This window comes from Tupaia chinensis, unplaced genomic scaffold (assembly GCF_000334495.1).
Source record: "Tupaia chinensis unplaced genomic scaffold, TupChi_1.0 Scaffold000077_1, whole genome shotgun sequence".
NCBI lineage: Eukaryota > Metazoa > Chordata > Mammalia > Scandentia > Tupaiidae > Tupaia > Tupaia belangeri.
In genome coordinates this window covers 3,522,410-3,537,203 of record NW_006159538.1, presented here as the reverse complement: position 1 = coordinate 3,537,203, position 14,794 = coordinate 3,522,410, and the positions used below count along the sequence as shown (strand labels likewise).

General features: G+C 49.2%; 1 protein-coding gene across 1 annotated transcript in view; it reads left to right on the top strand.

The window, feature by feature from the left end:
• Positions 1-6,070: 6,070 nt before the first annotated feature.
• Positions 6,071-14,794, top strand: part of INSC (INSC spindle orientation adaptor protein) — a 141,747-nt gene continuing 133,023 nt past the window's right edge. The window contains exon 1 of the mRNA XM_006142526.1: positions 6,071-6,166. Coding sequence (XP_006142588.1) covers positions 6,071-6,166 — 96 coding nt within the window. The remainder of the gene's footprint in view (positions 6,167-14,794) is intronic.

The window sequence follows — 14,794 nt, the reverse complement described above, 5'->3', positions numbered from 1 at the left end:
CTAAAGAGTGTGTTTATTTTTTTCCCGGTTATTCCTCTATCCAGAGAAACCTGCCTTAAATGTTTGGTATAGTTCTTTCTTTTACATCTTTCTGTTGTTATAACAAAATACAGATACACCTTGCAAAACAGATTAGGTAATTTATAAGGAATAGAAATTTCTTTTCTTTTTTTTTTTTGGAGAGGTTTTTTGCTATAGAGTGCATGTGCTCGCCAGAAAGACAGAGAGAGACAGAGAGACAGAAAGCAAGAAATCACCCCCCGGGGGGATGGTCACGCTGCAGTCCCTTCTCCTCCATTCTCCTCTCTGGATCTTGGGCACGCACACACACGCGCCTGGAATGAGTTTAAGCCACCGGGTCCAGGACTCAAACTGTGGTCGATTACATGGGAGTTCAACATAGCCATTATGTAACTGCTGGTCCCTAGAAATTTCTTTTTTATTTTTTAAAGAATTTTTTATTTAACTTTATCTATCTATTTATTTATTTATTTAAATTTGATCAAAGAGGGACAGAGTGAGAGGGGGAGAGAGAAAATGAGAAAGCTAGCCACCTGGTCTGGGACTTGAACCACAGTCGGTCATGTGGGAATCCAGTGCCCTCAACCACCACACCACCTGCTGGTCCCGGAAGTTATTTCTTACAGTTCTGGAGGTTGGGGAGTCCAAGATAAGGCACCTGCAGATTCAATGTCAGGTCATGGCTGCTCTCTGCTTCTAAGGTGGTAACTTGGTGCTATGTCCTCACATGACAGAAGAGATGGAAGGGTGGAACTCCATCCCTCAAGGCCTTTTATAGGGGTATTAATTCCATCCATGAGGCTGGAGCTCTCATGGCCTAATTACCTCCTCCAAGCCCCACTTCTTAATACTATCACCACAGAGGTTAATTTCCAATCTATGAATTTTGGAGGGACACATATAAAAAGCATTGTAGAGATAATGAGGGGCACTTAGTGATAAGAAAATTTCAAATGTCCCAGCACGGTGTAAGAATTCCAAATGTAAAACACAGATGCCAGGCAAAGGGCTGGCCATGGAGGCGTGTCCTTCCTTCGGGGATCAGGAGGTCGCTGTGTTCTGAGGCAGCACGCTCTTTGGGAATGCTCTTCCTCTTAGAAGGGTCTTAGTTTTCTGGACTGAAGCCTCTCTCTCTGTATCTCTTTTTCCCACCCCATTCTACAAGGCTTGTGTATGGACGGTTCTGGAGGCCAGGCATTGAAAACATGGGTAGTGTTAATTTTAGAGAATTAAAAGCAGAATCAGGAGCCAATAGATGGTGTGGTGGTTAAGGTGCAGGGCTCCCACATGGCCGACACTGTGTTATAAGTCCCAGATCTTGTGGCTTGCTTTCTCCCTTCCTGACCCTCCAGTACCCCCGTCCCCACCAGTGAGCCCACGTGTCCTATAGCAAATTAAAAAATAATAATAATGATAAAATGAAATACATAATTTAAAAAAAGTCTTTCTTTTTCTCTTTTCTTTCAGTTTTTTGTTTTGTTTTGTTTTTTGTTTTTTGTTTTTTTGTTTTTGATCTTTTTACAATGTCCTGGGCTGGGTATGATTTCTATCAGAAAGATCCTTTCTGAGCAATTATCCAACCATTCTCAATAATGTATCTGGGTTGGCATTAAGGCTTTTCAATTATTTAGACTGTGAGATTTTTCATCTCCTGGTGGAACTTTCCTGGGAGCTCCCGTTGCAGCTGTTGTGTGTGCTGATAACAGAGATGACGCTCTTGCCTCTGTCTGTGGCAGTCCCCTCACCAAGGACTATGAATCTGGGCCTATCAAGGCCATGATGGCAGTGTAGAGGTTCTCTGGAGAATTCAACGCCTCTATAGGGAGACTTAAAGGAGGGGAGTTGTGGGGATTTAGAGTTTGCAGGTCATGGTTTGCCTCTGGGTTCTGGTAGAAACCGTCTATACCAGGCACCCTTCCCCATAGCTTCTCTACTCCTCTCTGCTCTAGTTCCGAGGACCTGGTCTCAGACCATTTCACTTGGGCGCCTTTATTCTCTGGCTGGATTTAGCCAATGGAGGTACTGGCTGGAGATGAGAGGGAGGAGCAGAGAGAGGGCAGGGAATTCCTCCCCCAGGAACCCTCTTTGGAGCCATGGTTTAGGATTACAGTTCCTGCTCAGTACCCTCCCAGAACACCAGGAAACCCTTCCCCCTTCCCTTTAGACTTAGAAGTGGTCATGGCTTCTCACAGGTCAGTCCCTGGTGGCCTTAAACCACTTGTTATTCTCTTAACCCCAATCGTAAATAGCCCTTCAGGGACCAGCAGTTAGCGTAATGGCTGTGTCACTGGACTCCCATGTAGTCAACCGTGATTTGAGTCCCAGACCCTGTGGCTTAAAATTCATGCCAGGCGCGTGTGCGTGTGTGCCCAAGATCCCGAGAGGAGAATGGAGAAGAAAGGATTGCGGCATGACCATCCCCCCTGGGAGGTGATTTCTCGCTTTCTGTCTCTCTGTCTCTCTCTGTCTGTCTGGCAAGCGCACACGTCCTATAGCAAAAACTTCTCCAAAAATAAATAAATAAATAGCCCTTCATTAAATTGTCTTCCAAACCCCACCTGATGGGAGCTGCCTGGGACATGGAAATGTATAGAATATGCATTTTTCCTGGGAGATACCCCTTCCCTTACTTGACAGGCTCAGAGTCCTCATCAGATCCACCTGCTAGACTAGGTCTCAGTTGCTATAGATGCTGAGACTTCGAGAAGGAAACACTTGCTCAGGGTCCCAGAGATAAGAGATAAGCCCACAACCCTCACTCCCTGTGCTGCGTTCTTACCACTGACTCATGGGTCTCCTCTTGTTGCTGTCCTCGCTGAGAAGACATGGGGAGGGGATGCAAATGAGGACTTTTAAACTTGTAAGCAAAGGGATTAAAAACTTAGGGCAGCTTAAGGGAAATAAGGATAAAGCTGTTAGAATGTATGAGTGTCTCATGGGACCTCCTGGCAGGGAGGCTGTTGGGTCTCATGAGGCGGTGATGTGAATGCCCTTCTCAGGGAAAACCTGGAAACCCAAGCCCTCTTCTTTTGGAGGACTGGGTTCTCATTGACTCCTTTTCTCTTTTGGTGTCTGGGTCCTGATCATCTTTTCCAGCTTCTGCTCTGCCACATGGGCTGCTTCTCCCATCACGGTTGAACCATCCTACAGAAATGCATTGCGTGCCGACTACCTGCCAGTCACTGTGCTAGAAGAGGTGGTCTCTGTTCTTGCAGAGTGGAGAGGCAAGTGTTAATTCAACAAATAAATACACAGGGGCATTTCAGGGAGTGATAAGTAGTATTCACAGGACAATGACAGGGAGGATTCTTCAGAGGTCAGGGGAGAGCTCTCTCCAAGAGATGATGTAACCTGAGACCCAACATGAGAGGAATCAGGTAGGGTGTGAGCCAGAGTAAGGGCTTGCAATTTTTATCCCAACTTCAATAATAAAAGCTGTTGAAGAGTTTTAGGCTCGGGGAGGACAAGATCTTATTTACATGATTGGAAGATGACTCTGGCTGCTGTGTGGTTAATGGAAGTTTCAGGGCAGAAGAGGAGGCAGGGAGGTCAGACACTCTAAAGGAGTCCAGGTTTGAGGTGATGGCGTGGACCAGAGAGGGTCATTGAAGACAGGAAAGAATGGAGGAGTCAGGAAGACAATCTGAGGCAGAACAGGCAGGAGCGGCCAACAGGTTGGATGCACGGGAAGCAGGTGGTGGGGTAAAGAGGACTCAAAGATGATGCAGCTTTTTGTTTTGATCAGCTAGCCGGAAGTAGTGTCATCTAATGACCTGCTTTGTGCTTGCCCTGTAGACCAGTGGTTAAGCACTGTGCACAGGGAGCCAGACCCCACACAGCCAACCGAAGGTCCAATCCTGGCCTTGATTGCTTGAAAAACATTCTGGGTACAGGTGCACGCATGCCCCAAATATGGATGGAAAGAAATACAGGAAAAAGGATTGTAGCATCACCGTGCCCTATTGGGGGTGCTCTCGGGTGAGCTTCCTGGAGGGCTCCCGGGTGCCCACACCAATTGCACTTCCTGCAGATTCTGTTCTCTCTGAGATCAGCCTATGCGCCAGGGTCAGATCTGGAGTCACTAGGTCTGGACTGTGTACATTTCTCTCTCTGGTTTCATTTCTAACATGTTTTCAGTAATAGCTGGGGTCCTTTTGCCATTCCTGGTCTGCTCCTTTCTGTACTGCCCATTGGAAAGTCTGTCCCTTCTCTGATCCCTTAAAGCCCTACCCTCACTTCTGCACCGTCAATCCCCACAAGTCCCCTGGGCTCCAACCTTAGCACAGTCCTCCCACCTCTCTACCCCCATCCTATTTTCCTCTGACTGCAGGTACACTTCCTCCTGAGTTCAAATCTCAGATTCACCATGCACTGGCTATGTGAGCTGGGAGGAGCTACTTCACCTCTCCCAGCCCGTGTCCTTCCCTCTCCAGGGAAGCTAATAACGCCTACATCATTAGATTACGGAGAGCCACATATGCGCTAGTACACGGGAAGTACTTTGGATGGGCTGTGCTGGCATACAGGAAGCAGTGAGCATGTGTTTACAGAGTAGTTGCTAGTCTTATTAGTGCTTTGACCCTCTCCAAGACCTCATCTATTCAATTTCCCCCAACCTCATCTTTCTCCCAGAGGGCATGGAGTACAGGAAAGGTAGGAAATACTGGACTCGGTGCTGGACAGGCCACATGACATTTTGAGGCCAGGCTATTGGCAGATATCCTTCTAGAAGGACACCTGAAGTTGTCTCAGGTCAGGCAGAGGTAGCCTCTGAGGATCCAAAGGGTCAGAGACAGTCCATGGGTCACTCTCTCAACTCGGTACCAAGACAGTGATAGAAGTAGCGTTCTTCTGCCATGTCACTGCTGGGGTTCAGGAGACTTTCCTGAAGTCTTTCCATACACTTAGGAAAGAAGGAGACCATTTTAGTCCAGGATGCACGGCCACTGGAGCACTGGATTCAGGAGGTTGTGGGAAGGAGGGTGACATGACTCATCCAACCCAGGCTGACCTTGCGTGCTCATGGCCTTCTCTTCCTGACCCTAAGCCTTTAATTCATTGTTAAGAAGGCAGAAGCTCTGGCCCTTCCCACTAGAGCAATGGTCCTCAAAGTTAGGAGGCATCAGAGTCACCCTGGGGGGCTTGTTCACACACAGCTTGCTGGACCCTAGCCTCAGAGTTTCTGATTCAGTAGTTCTGGGGTGAGGCCTGGGATGATCTTGTATGATTCCAGGTGTGATATTGCCACAACTGCTGTTCTGGGCTACCTTTGGGAACCATCGTCCTAGAGAGTTGCATATTCGCACACCCAGGCATCCTGTCTGAGGGCAGGACGTGGTGCAGGGGTCAGCCAGGGCCAAGAAGCCTGTGCTCTTGTTCTGACTGACTTGCCCTGTGGCTGTACTGAAGTAGATGGGTTTGGCTGTGAAGAGAACATAGCTTGTTACTCTAAGGAAGTGCTTGCTTCCTCATGTGTAAAAGCAGCTAATCCAGAACTTAGTAGTTCCATGAGCGTTAGAGAAGTGGATACCCATGAAGTACTTAGGACCGTCAGAAAATGTTAGTAATTAGAATACTCACTATCTTTTGGTGTACAGATGTATCTGGATGGGAATCTCCAAGTTCGTGAATGTCTCTGGCATGTCTCTCTGCTGGTGTGTGTATGTGCACACATGTATATCACATATGTGTGTTTACGTGGCCAGGCAGGCCCCTTCTCTTGGGGTGCAGTATGCTGTTGGCTCTAGCCTGGATTTCCTGAGCCAACCAGCGCTGGTGCTAGGGATGGAATTTCCATTAAGAATTAAGTAGGACAGCTCTGGGAAGCCAGGCGGGTAGCGGGGACGAGGTCACAGGAGAGGATGCTTCAAACTCTGAGCTCTCTCGGGTGGCCTTAGTTCTGAACTGCTTTGGAGAAGTCCTCTGCCCGCTTTGCCTCGGTCATAGGCCTTCCCAGAGCCATGGCTCCAAAGGACGGGCAGGGAGAGAGAAGCTGCTCACAGGGGCTTCTGTAAGGTGACTTGGAGTGGCTGCAGGGGAGACAGGAGCCATGCGACGGCCTCCTGGGGATGCAGAGGTGGTCAGCGAGGGCCCAGGTGGCGGGGGCCTATGGAGAGTCCAGGAGTCCGGGAGGCCGTGCTGCGCCGTACGTACCTGGAAGGGCGATGCGCGTGGTCGTGTGCGTGTGTGCCGGGAATGCAGGGGGGCATTCATGCCAGCGTCTCCAGGGGATGTCTAGCAAACCAAGCCCTGTCCCTCTCTTGCTCTGATACCCGGGCACAGTGCTTGGACTTGGACATAAAAGATGTCTGAGGCTTTTTGCTGACATTGATGCTCATTCCATTTCTAGCATATTAAGAAACTAGTTTAGCTTTCTAAGTACTTGTATATCCCTGATCTTGCTCCATATTTTCAACAATCTGATAAGCCAGGCACAAATGATGTGACCCCCGTGGCATACACAGGAAAATGAGGCTCAGAGGGCTTACACGACTTGTCCAAGGACACAGCTAGAAAGCCCTAGAGGCAGGGTGTAACGTCAGGCCTCTTGGAGGACCAAGTCCAGGCTGTTTTTATTAGATTACTTGGCCTACCAGAAACAGACTTAGAGAGAAGATTCTGCAACCTTTGTCCCCTTGAAGAGGCCTGTAGGTACTGAGCTAGTGCCCAGCAGGTGGCTGGTGGGAGGCCCAAAGCCCTGTGTCCAGCCCTGAGGCAGCACTGATTGAGACAGGAATGGAGGACCCCCAAGGAAATGGGGTGCAGAGTCAGGCTGTCCATATGGGTGGTGGATGGGGTGGAAACTGGCTTGTCTGAGGGGAATGACTTGACCACCTGTGAGTCCTGGCCCCAGAGAGCTGAGGCGGGTCAGCTATTGTCAGGGCTGCTGTGTCCAAGGCCTGGGGACTAGCCCGTTTTAACCAGAGCCTGAAAAAGGAAACAGGGACTGTTAGCATTGAGGACCCGAAGGTAGAAGTGGGACCTTGGAGGGTCATTGTCCCATGGAGGTGGTGTAGATCTCCTCCCAGAACACACAGCGGGAGCAAATTGACCCAGTTTGCACCTAAAGGATTTAGGTGAGACCCAGGGCTCCCTGCCGTGGAGAGCACCCAAGCTTTTACAGGGGTCAGGGGAGGCCCGGGGCTGCCTTTTCTTAGTGATCTCCAAGGACTGACCCCCTCTAGGCCCCTGGGGCTTGATGGCAGGGCTGGGCGAGTTGGATGAAATGACCTCCAGGTTTCAAGAATGCAACATTCCTGAGCTCTTGGGCGGGAAGGGAATCGGGCTTCCCTAGATTTAGCCATTCGATTCGGAGTTCAGAGAGGGAAATCTGATGTGTCCAAGTGAGAGGTCTCTGCAACAGCCCCCTGCCATTTTTGGCAGGCCCACGGTGTGGAGGGGTGACTTATGTAGGTGACTTGGGTTCCAAAGGGAAGCACCTGTGATGAATAAGCCGCGTTGCATTCCAGGCGTTTGGGGCTGCTCCAAGTCAGGCGGCTCCGCGCTCAGAGGGTGCGAACAGCGCCCAAATCCCTCCTTGTTTGTTTCAGCTCCAAGGGAAACAAACGATGGGGCACATTTCCTTCCCTTTCCAGATGTTGGCACGGGGCGCACATGTGGGCGCCCCCGCCTGGACGGCTCTGCGGCTCCCTCCTGGCGATTGCCCGCAGTGACTCCCGCCCAGCCTGGGGTGAGCCAGGTCTCTAATTAGGCCTGACCGCGTCCCGATTCCAGCGCTCCTCCCGACGGGAGTGCGATGTTTCCACTGCCCGGGCCCCGACATAACCCTCGCGGCCCAGCTGAGACTCCAGGCAGCCGTGCCTGACGCCAGCGGCGGCCCCTCGGGCTGGGCCGGGCGAGCCTGCGCTCCGCGCCGCCCTGGAGTCCAGCTGCGCCCTCACCGCTGGTCTCTCGCTCTCCCGCACGGTTTTGCTCACGCGCTTGCACCAAAGAGGTGGACAACGCTCGCTGGCTGCATTCAGGGCTGGGGCTGGGTCTGCCAGCCTACTTGGGGACAGAGCAGGTTTGTGGCTCTTTGGGTAGGAGGTTTAAGTGTCAGTGTGGGTGCTTGTGAGTGGGAGCATGTGGCCTTGGGAGGGTGTGTGTGGGGTAGGATTGTCAACATGTGGAATTTTCTAGCATGTGCCCCAGGGTGCGAGCAGGAGTGGTGGCCCTGGAGCGTGCCCACAGGTGGCTGTGTCTGTGTGGCACCTGCTGCCCTGGGTGGAAGGCATCTGGACAGGTGGGTGAGTATGTGTGTGAGAGCGTGTGTGGGGAGGTCTTCTGAGGGCCGAGCCAGGCCATGTGTGGATGATGCATGTGTGTGACAATGAGGCCGTGAGAGCTGAGGCTGGGGCACCCGAATGTTATCTGAACTCGCAATTTCTAGGGTGACCTGACTTGTCCCTAGACTAGGTGTCTTCTCTGTGGGTCACACAGCTTTGGTTTCTCAGGACTTGGAGCAGGAGAGGAGCTCAGATCCCTTGGTCCACGCTGGAGAAAATTGGGCTCTGACTCACACCTCCCCCATCTGGCCCCCTCTGGCTGGACAGGGGCCAGGGAGACAGCAGGGAGGACACCACTATCCCCCAGGGAGAAGCAGGAAGAGAAGGCATGAGCAGGCTCACAGACAGCCACACCCACACCCACATGCTCATAGCTATTCATGCATACACACACTCCTGCCCACACATGCTAGTCTTCCACATGCTTCTTCTCAGGACATCCATGCAAACCTTCACACATGTTTGACATGTACACCTGCGGGCAATGACATGTGTGCAACACACAACCACACTGTAAAGTGCACGTGCACCTTTAGAGGTGGAAAGGCCAGTCTTGCAAGACTAGCTGGACCAGGGTAGGAGCTGGGGTGGAGCTTAGCACCTGCAGTTTGCTCCAGGCCTGGTTCTTTCTCTGGTTCCCCTTACCGCAGAAAAGCAGGGAGCCTTCTGAGTGTGGCCAGGGCAGTCACTCTGTGGGGAGGAGCAGGGACTGAGCGGGGCTCATTCCTTCTTTGGTTTCAGCCCACCCTACTTTTAGCCTCCCACCTACAGCTCCTTCCAGCGGTTCTCTCTCTTCTCCACCGAATCATCTTTTCCTTGATCTCTTTTCCCTGGGGGCCACTGGGGACACCCCAAATGCTTGGGAGAGTGTGTGTGTATCTTAAAATATCAGCTGCTGGTGGTTATTATTATTGTTGTGATGATGACGATGGTTTCTAGAGCTCTCCCATCCTGGCCATTCTCTTCTGGACCGACTTCAGTAGGTGCCCGGACTAAATGTGCCCCCGCAGTTTGGAAGTTAGGGAGATGGAATTGACTTCTCCTTCCTTAGTGTTTAAGCTTGCTCTGAGGGTACCTGAGCTCTCACCCACCAACTGCCCTCGTAAGGAAAGTGCTGAGATCCACCTCTCCCTTGGTCTGGTCCTAGGCCTTACGCTTTTGGGTGGTTACATAAAGGCAGGCTGTTTTCAGGTCAGCAGGCTTCCTGCAGAGTGAAGGTGGTTGGGAAGGAAGTGTTTCTCTTCTCATTCTGACTGCTAGGAAGCTCTTAGTCCAACATATTGGTCCGTTCTATTAACTGTGTTAGCTGGAACTTTTAATTTCTGCTTTAACAATTTTACTTTGTAAGACAGTGAGTTAGTTGACTTTCAAAATTTACTTTTTATATTTAATACCTGTGTATCATTCCAGCCTACCAAATGAATTTTCCCATCACGAATACACTGCATATTGATGAGTTAGTTGACTTTTAATTTCTGCCATTAGCAACTTTATAGAATATGCATCTTTAACTGTTAACTCCCATATCCTTCATAGAGGAGCTCAGAATAAGTAAATGAACAACCAGCAATGTAACATCCTGTGAGTTTCGGGGGAGGGGTGCCACATAGCACGGATTTTCAAATATTTCATCTGGCCTTCAAGCCATATGTCTAAGTTTTGGCTTCTGTCTCTTTGGACCCTGATTCATGACCATGTCTTGGGGCTTTTCTTCTAACAACTCCGGGAGAGAATGGCCATCTCTGTGCTGGCTTGGACAATGGGATTGTTGAGGATGAATCAGGCCATTGACAAACACCCCTGCTCTGAGTGCTTCAGCTGCCAGCTCCTCCCTGTCTCAAAAGCTCAAGTGTCTGGGTGCCCGAAGGAGTTTGACTCTTGCCCTAAACTTGGTCCTGGCCCCAGGGCCACCCCTTCCTCATGTGACCCTGCCCACCCAGGACCCTGCTGGGAGGTCTCTGTCTCTTGGATCTGAGCCCTGCCTCCTCTGGCATGGACCAAACATCTCTGATCAGGGAGGGCCCTTGGGAGTTGGAACCTCGATGAGGAACTTGAACTTAGACTGACTCGTAGTAGACTTTCAGGTGTTGCTTCGGGGTCCTGTTTCTCAGGACGTGTTAAGTCAGCCCAAGCTGGTGGCTGTTGTCCACGTTCCAGAATAATCCTCCCAGAAGCATCTGGTCACAAAGTGGGGAAGAGAAAATGTCCTGTGAGACTGGACAACTTGCTGGTGGCTTGGCACGGGGGAGGGGTTTGCTTCTTCCCGGAGAGCTGTCATCTTAAGATGCAAGACGAAGAAGTGACTGCACCTGTGCCATGGAATCGTGGCTGGTCCCTAGACTCTAAGCTCAGCCAAGAGGAAAGGGTTCAAACCTAGCCTGGGCACATGCTGTGAGGTGTCAGAACTTCTGCAGGGGAACTTCCGTGGCTCATGGTCACTCACCTTTGTTGGTGTCTACAGAAGGCCAGCCTGTCTCTTTTTTTTAGGTTTTGCCATAGGGTGTATTAGCTCTCTGGAGAGAGACAGAGAGAGGGAATGTGAAAAATCTCCCACCAAAGGTCCTGACCATACTGCAATCCCCTGTCCTCCATTCTCCAGAGGTGATGGCCATACTGCAATCCCCTGTCCTCCATTCTCCTCTTGGGATTTTTGGCAAGCACACACACTCCCAGCATGATTTTTCAAGCCATTGGGCCCAGGACTTGAAGTGCAGTCAGCCGTGTAGGAGTCCAGCACCTTAACCACCGTACCACCTGCTGGCCTCGGTTCCTCCCTTTTTAGGCTCTGCATGTTTCGTTTCATGAAACCTCTACAACAATGCTGCTTAATAGTCACTCTGGTTTTGAAGGTAAGGAAACGGAAGGGCAGAGAGGTTAGATGGTTAACCAAAGGTCAGTGCTAGCAGAATTCCTGCCAGGTCTGTCAGACTCCAGTGTCTGCAGTACGTGTCCACCAACCACTCAGACTGGGAACTCCCTGTCTTGAAGGCCTTGGAAGCAGGAAAAACTATCACTTTGGGAAAGCTGGGGGAGGGCTAAGGGCCTGATTGTTCTCTCTGGCCCCGAGGCCTGAACATCCTTAGCACCTCTGGCCTTCCCAACCTCACTTGGAGATAGCTCCCTGTGGGAAGTGGGGAGGGGGGATGTGTGGGCAAGGCCACCTGGATGGGCAGAGTCCCCTTCTCAGCCTTACCCTCTAACTGCATGTTGGGAGGTACCAGACTTGGGTGGCTTTGTTCTACCCCGGAGCAATCTCTGTGTTGGGAACCATGCCTCCACCCAGACTCTGCAATCCAACTGGCCTGGTCTTTCCAACCCTAACCCCAGTGTCCCCTCAATGCCAAGCTCTGGGAGAGTTCTGGATTCTGTAAGGATGTCTTTGGGCAGACCAGACTCCATTCGGCCTGAGGCAGCGTCTGTAAGCGTCAGCAATTTGGCTGGGCAGTTGTGTATAGTGTTCACTTTCTGCCGGAGAAATGGAGGTTTTGTCTTACAAACCAAATACCCTGGGTTTGGAAAGCATGTGAAATGCGGCCTGTGGTCCGAGGGTGAGAGCTGCCTCGTGGGCCTGCGTGTGGTGCTGGTTTGGCAGACACAGCAGAAGGGCAGAACAAGCAGCTCAGGCCCTCTCTCTAGATGAAGCACAGAGGTGGCCAGGGCATACCGCCAGGTGCGGAGGAAAGGGCAAGGGCGGTGTAGCCAGACGGATCTGACCCCGAGCCTCAGTTTCCTCATCTGTACAATGGGGTTTCCTACAATGCAGTTGCGATGTGAGAACTTGAAAATGTATTTGAAGCCTCATGTCTGGCCTAGGAAAAGCGAACCATAAAAAGCAATATCCTTCCTTCCTGCCCCGCTCACCTTCCGCCCAAGAACACTGGACTGACTGGCAGGAGCTCTGGGCACACTCTGTTACCTTGTGTTAAGTCACGCACCCTCTCTGAGCTTCCCTTTCCTTGAAGGAAGAACTTATTTCTTTCATATGTAAAGTTAGTGAAAGTTTCCAAGACTGATTAAAAAAAATTCCTCACCATGCATATCCCTCAAATTCCTGGATTTTTTGAGGATAATAAAAGAGACCGAAGTCTGGGGCTTTCTTGGAAGATCCAGAAAGTTCGGTCAATACTGCTTCATTTTTTTTGTTATGCCTCAAATGTTATTTGAGAGCCTTTGCTGTGCTAGGGCATGTGTGAGGGACTGGGGACAGAGGCGATGAGGGACTGTCCTGTCCTCAGCAGCAGTCCCACCACGTGGAAGACATGCGCTTGTCAACAGCAGAGGCTGCCTGTGGGGCCTGATCAAAGAAGATACTACAGACACTGTGATATCTGAGAGGAGGTGTCCTCTCTAACCGGGCGATCAGGGAGGCCTTCCTGGAGGGTACCTGGTCTGGATCTTGAGAGATAGGAAGTTGCCAGAAAGATAAGAGGAGGGCATTCTAGGCAGAGAGACCAGTGTGTGTGAAGGCAAAGAAGCTCTGCCTCGTGTGGTAAGATTGGGGGGCTTTGAGCAGTGAGTATGACGGATGCCTAAGATGCAGGGGGCCCGCAGTGTGGACAGTAAGGTGGGAGGTGTTACAGAGGTGTGCATGGGTACCAGGCCAGGACTGCTCTGCCAAGGTAATTGGATTTTTATCAGACTGTTTGAGGGCAGACTCTGAGGTATTTTAAACAGAGGGAGACGTGGTCAGCTAGGGCTCACTCATTCATTAAACAAACATTTATTGAATGCTTACTATTTTAATACCAGTTTTAATTTTGATATGTAAAGTCAGTGAAAGTTTCCAAGATTGATTAAAGAAAATTCCTCACCATGCATATCCCTCAAATTCCTATGTGCCATTCCATTTACTTTTTTACTCTCATCATCTGTCTTTCTAGTACAATAAGTGTGTATTATTTTTATTATGTGTTTGTAGAATTTATGTTTCATTGTTTATTATCATATTTATTCTTTTATGATATATATATCTGAATACATGTAAAATGTTTATATTTCTGATATGCTTAAGAATAAATTGGGGACATGACTTTGCTATAACCCTAAGTACTGTAGTATGTATTTCCTAAAAAAAAAAAAAAGATATTCTTGGGTTGACCTGTAGTCTATTGGTCAAAAAGAGCCAGATCCAATATGGCTGACTATGTTTTGAATCCTGGTCCTGGATATTTGAAAAACATGCTGGGTATATGTGGATGCATGCCCCAAATCCCAACAGAATGGAGACATAGAGGAGAAGGGACGGAGGTATGACCACATCCCATTGGGGGTGCTTTCTCTCTTTACCTCTCTCTCGATCTCTCTGTCCACACACCCTCTGGCAATAAAAAAGAAAAGGATATTCTCTTAGCACAGTATAATTCTGCCCCAATAATGTCTGTACGACTCCCTTATCTTCCTCATCCCATTCGAGATCCAACCCACAGATTGCATCTCGTCACGTCTCTTTTAGTCTCCCTTAATCCAGAGCAATTCCTCTGCTTTGTTTTCTTGACCTTTATATTTTAGAACGGTGAAAGCCAGTTATTATGTTGACTATCCCTCAATTTGGGTTTGTCTGATGGTTATACGTGACTGGATTGAAGCTATGCCTTTTGGGCAGGACTACCACTGAAGTCTTGATGTTGGTGAGTTTGGGATGTGGGGATTATGCCAGGGTCATGATGGAAGTGTTCATCCCTCACTTAGGTAAAGCTCACCAGCTTCTCCTCAGTGAAATTATCATTTTTCTCCCTTTGTAAGTAGTAAATAATTTGCAGGGAGATACTTTGAGATGATGTATATATTTTGTTCCTCATCAAGTTTACACCCATTAATTTGATCATTGTTGGTAATTTTGAAATTAGCATTTCCTATATATTTACCAGTTGATATTCTACTGTAAAAAAGACTTTTCCCTTCTCCCTTCTTCCCTCCTTTTTCATCACTAGGGAATGATTCTTAATTTGCCCAATGCATTATAATCAACTACTATCTTTATTTTGATGTTCATATTGCCCCAGATTTGATCAGCTGAGGATCTGCAAGATGGCTTCTGTCTCTTTTTGACCTTCTCTGTGATTCTCTGAGCACTTTCCTATTACCTGCTGTAGCAAGAAGTTAGGGGCTCATTTTATTCTTTCCTTGGTCCAGTCTGGAATCAGCCCTTTGTCCAACGAGCCCTGGATCCTTTTAGTGGAGAATGGTATTTAGAAACCAAGAGCTGGAGACTTCCTGTGCTCTTACTGTGTGGCATGTGCCCTCTTAGACAGCTTAGACACACACATATATTTCTTTCTTTTTTTAAATTTTATTTTAAATTTATTCATTTTCTACATTAATTCGCTATACACCATCACAACACACAAATGAATTTTCCATCCAAAATACACTGTGCATTGGCTCAATCAAGCATATCAACATACATGTTCTCAGCAAATAATTTTCCAATTCTTATGTCCTGCATACCTTGCCCTTTGTTTTGCCATCCTTGATTCCCCATCCCCCAC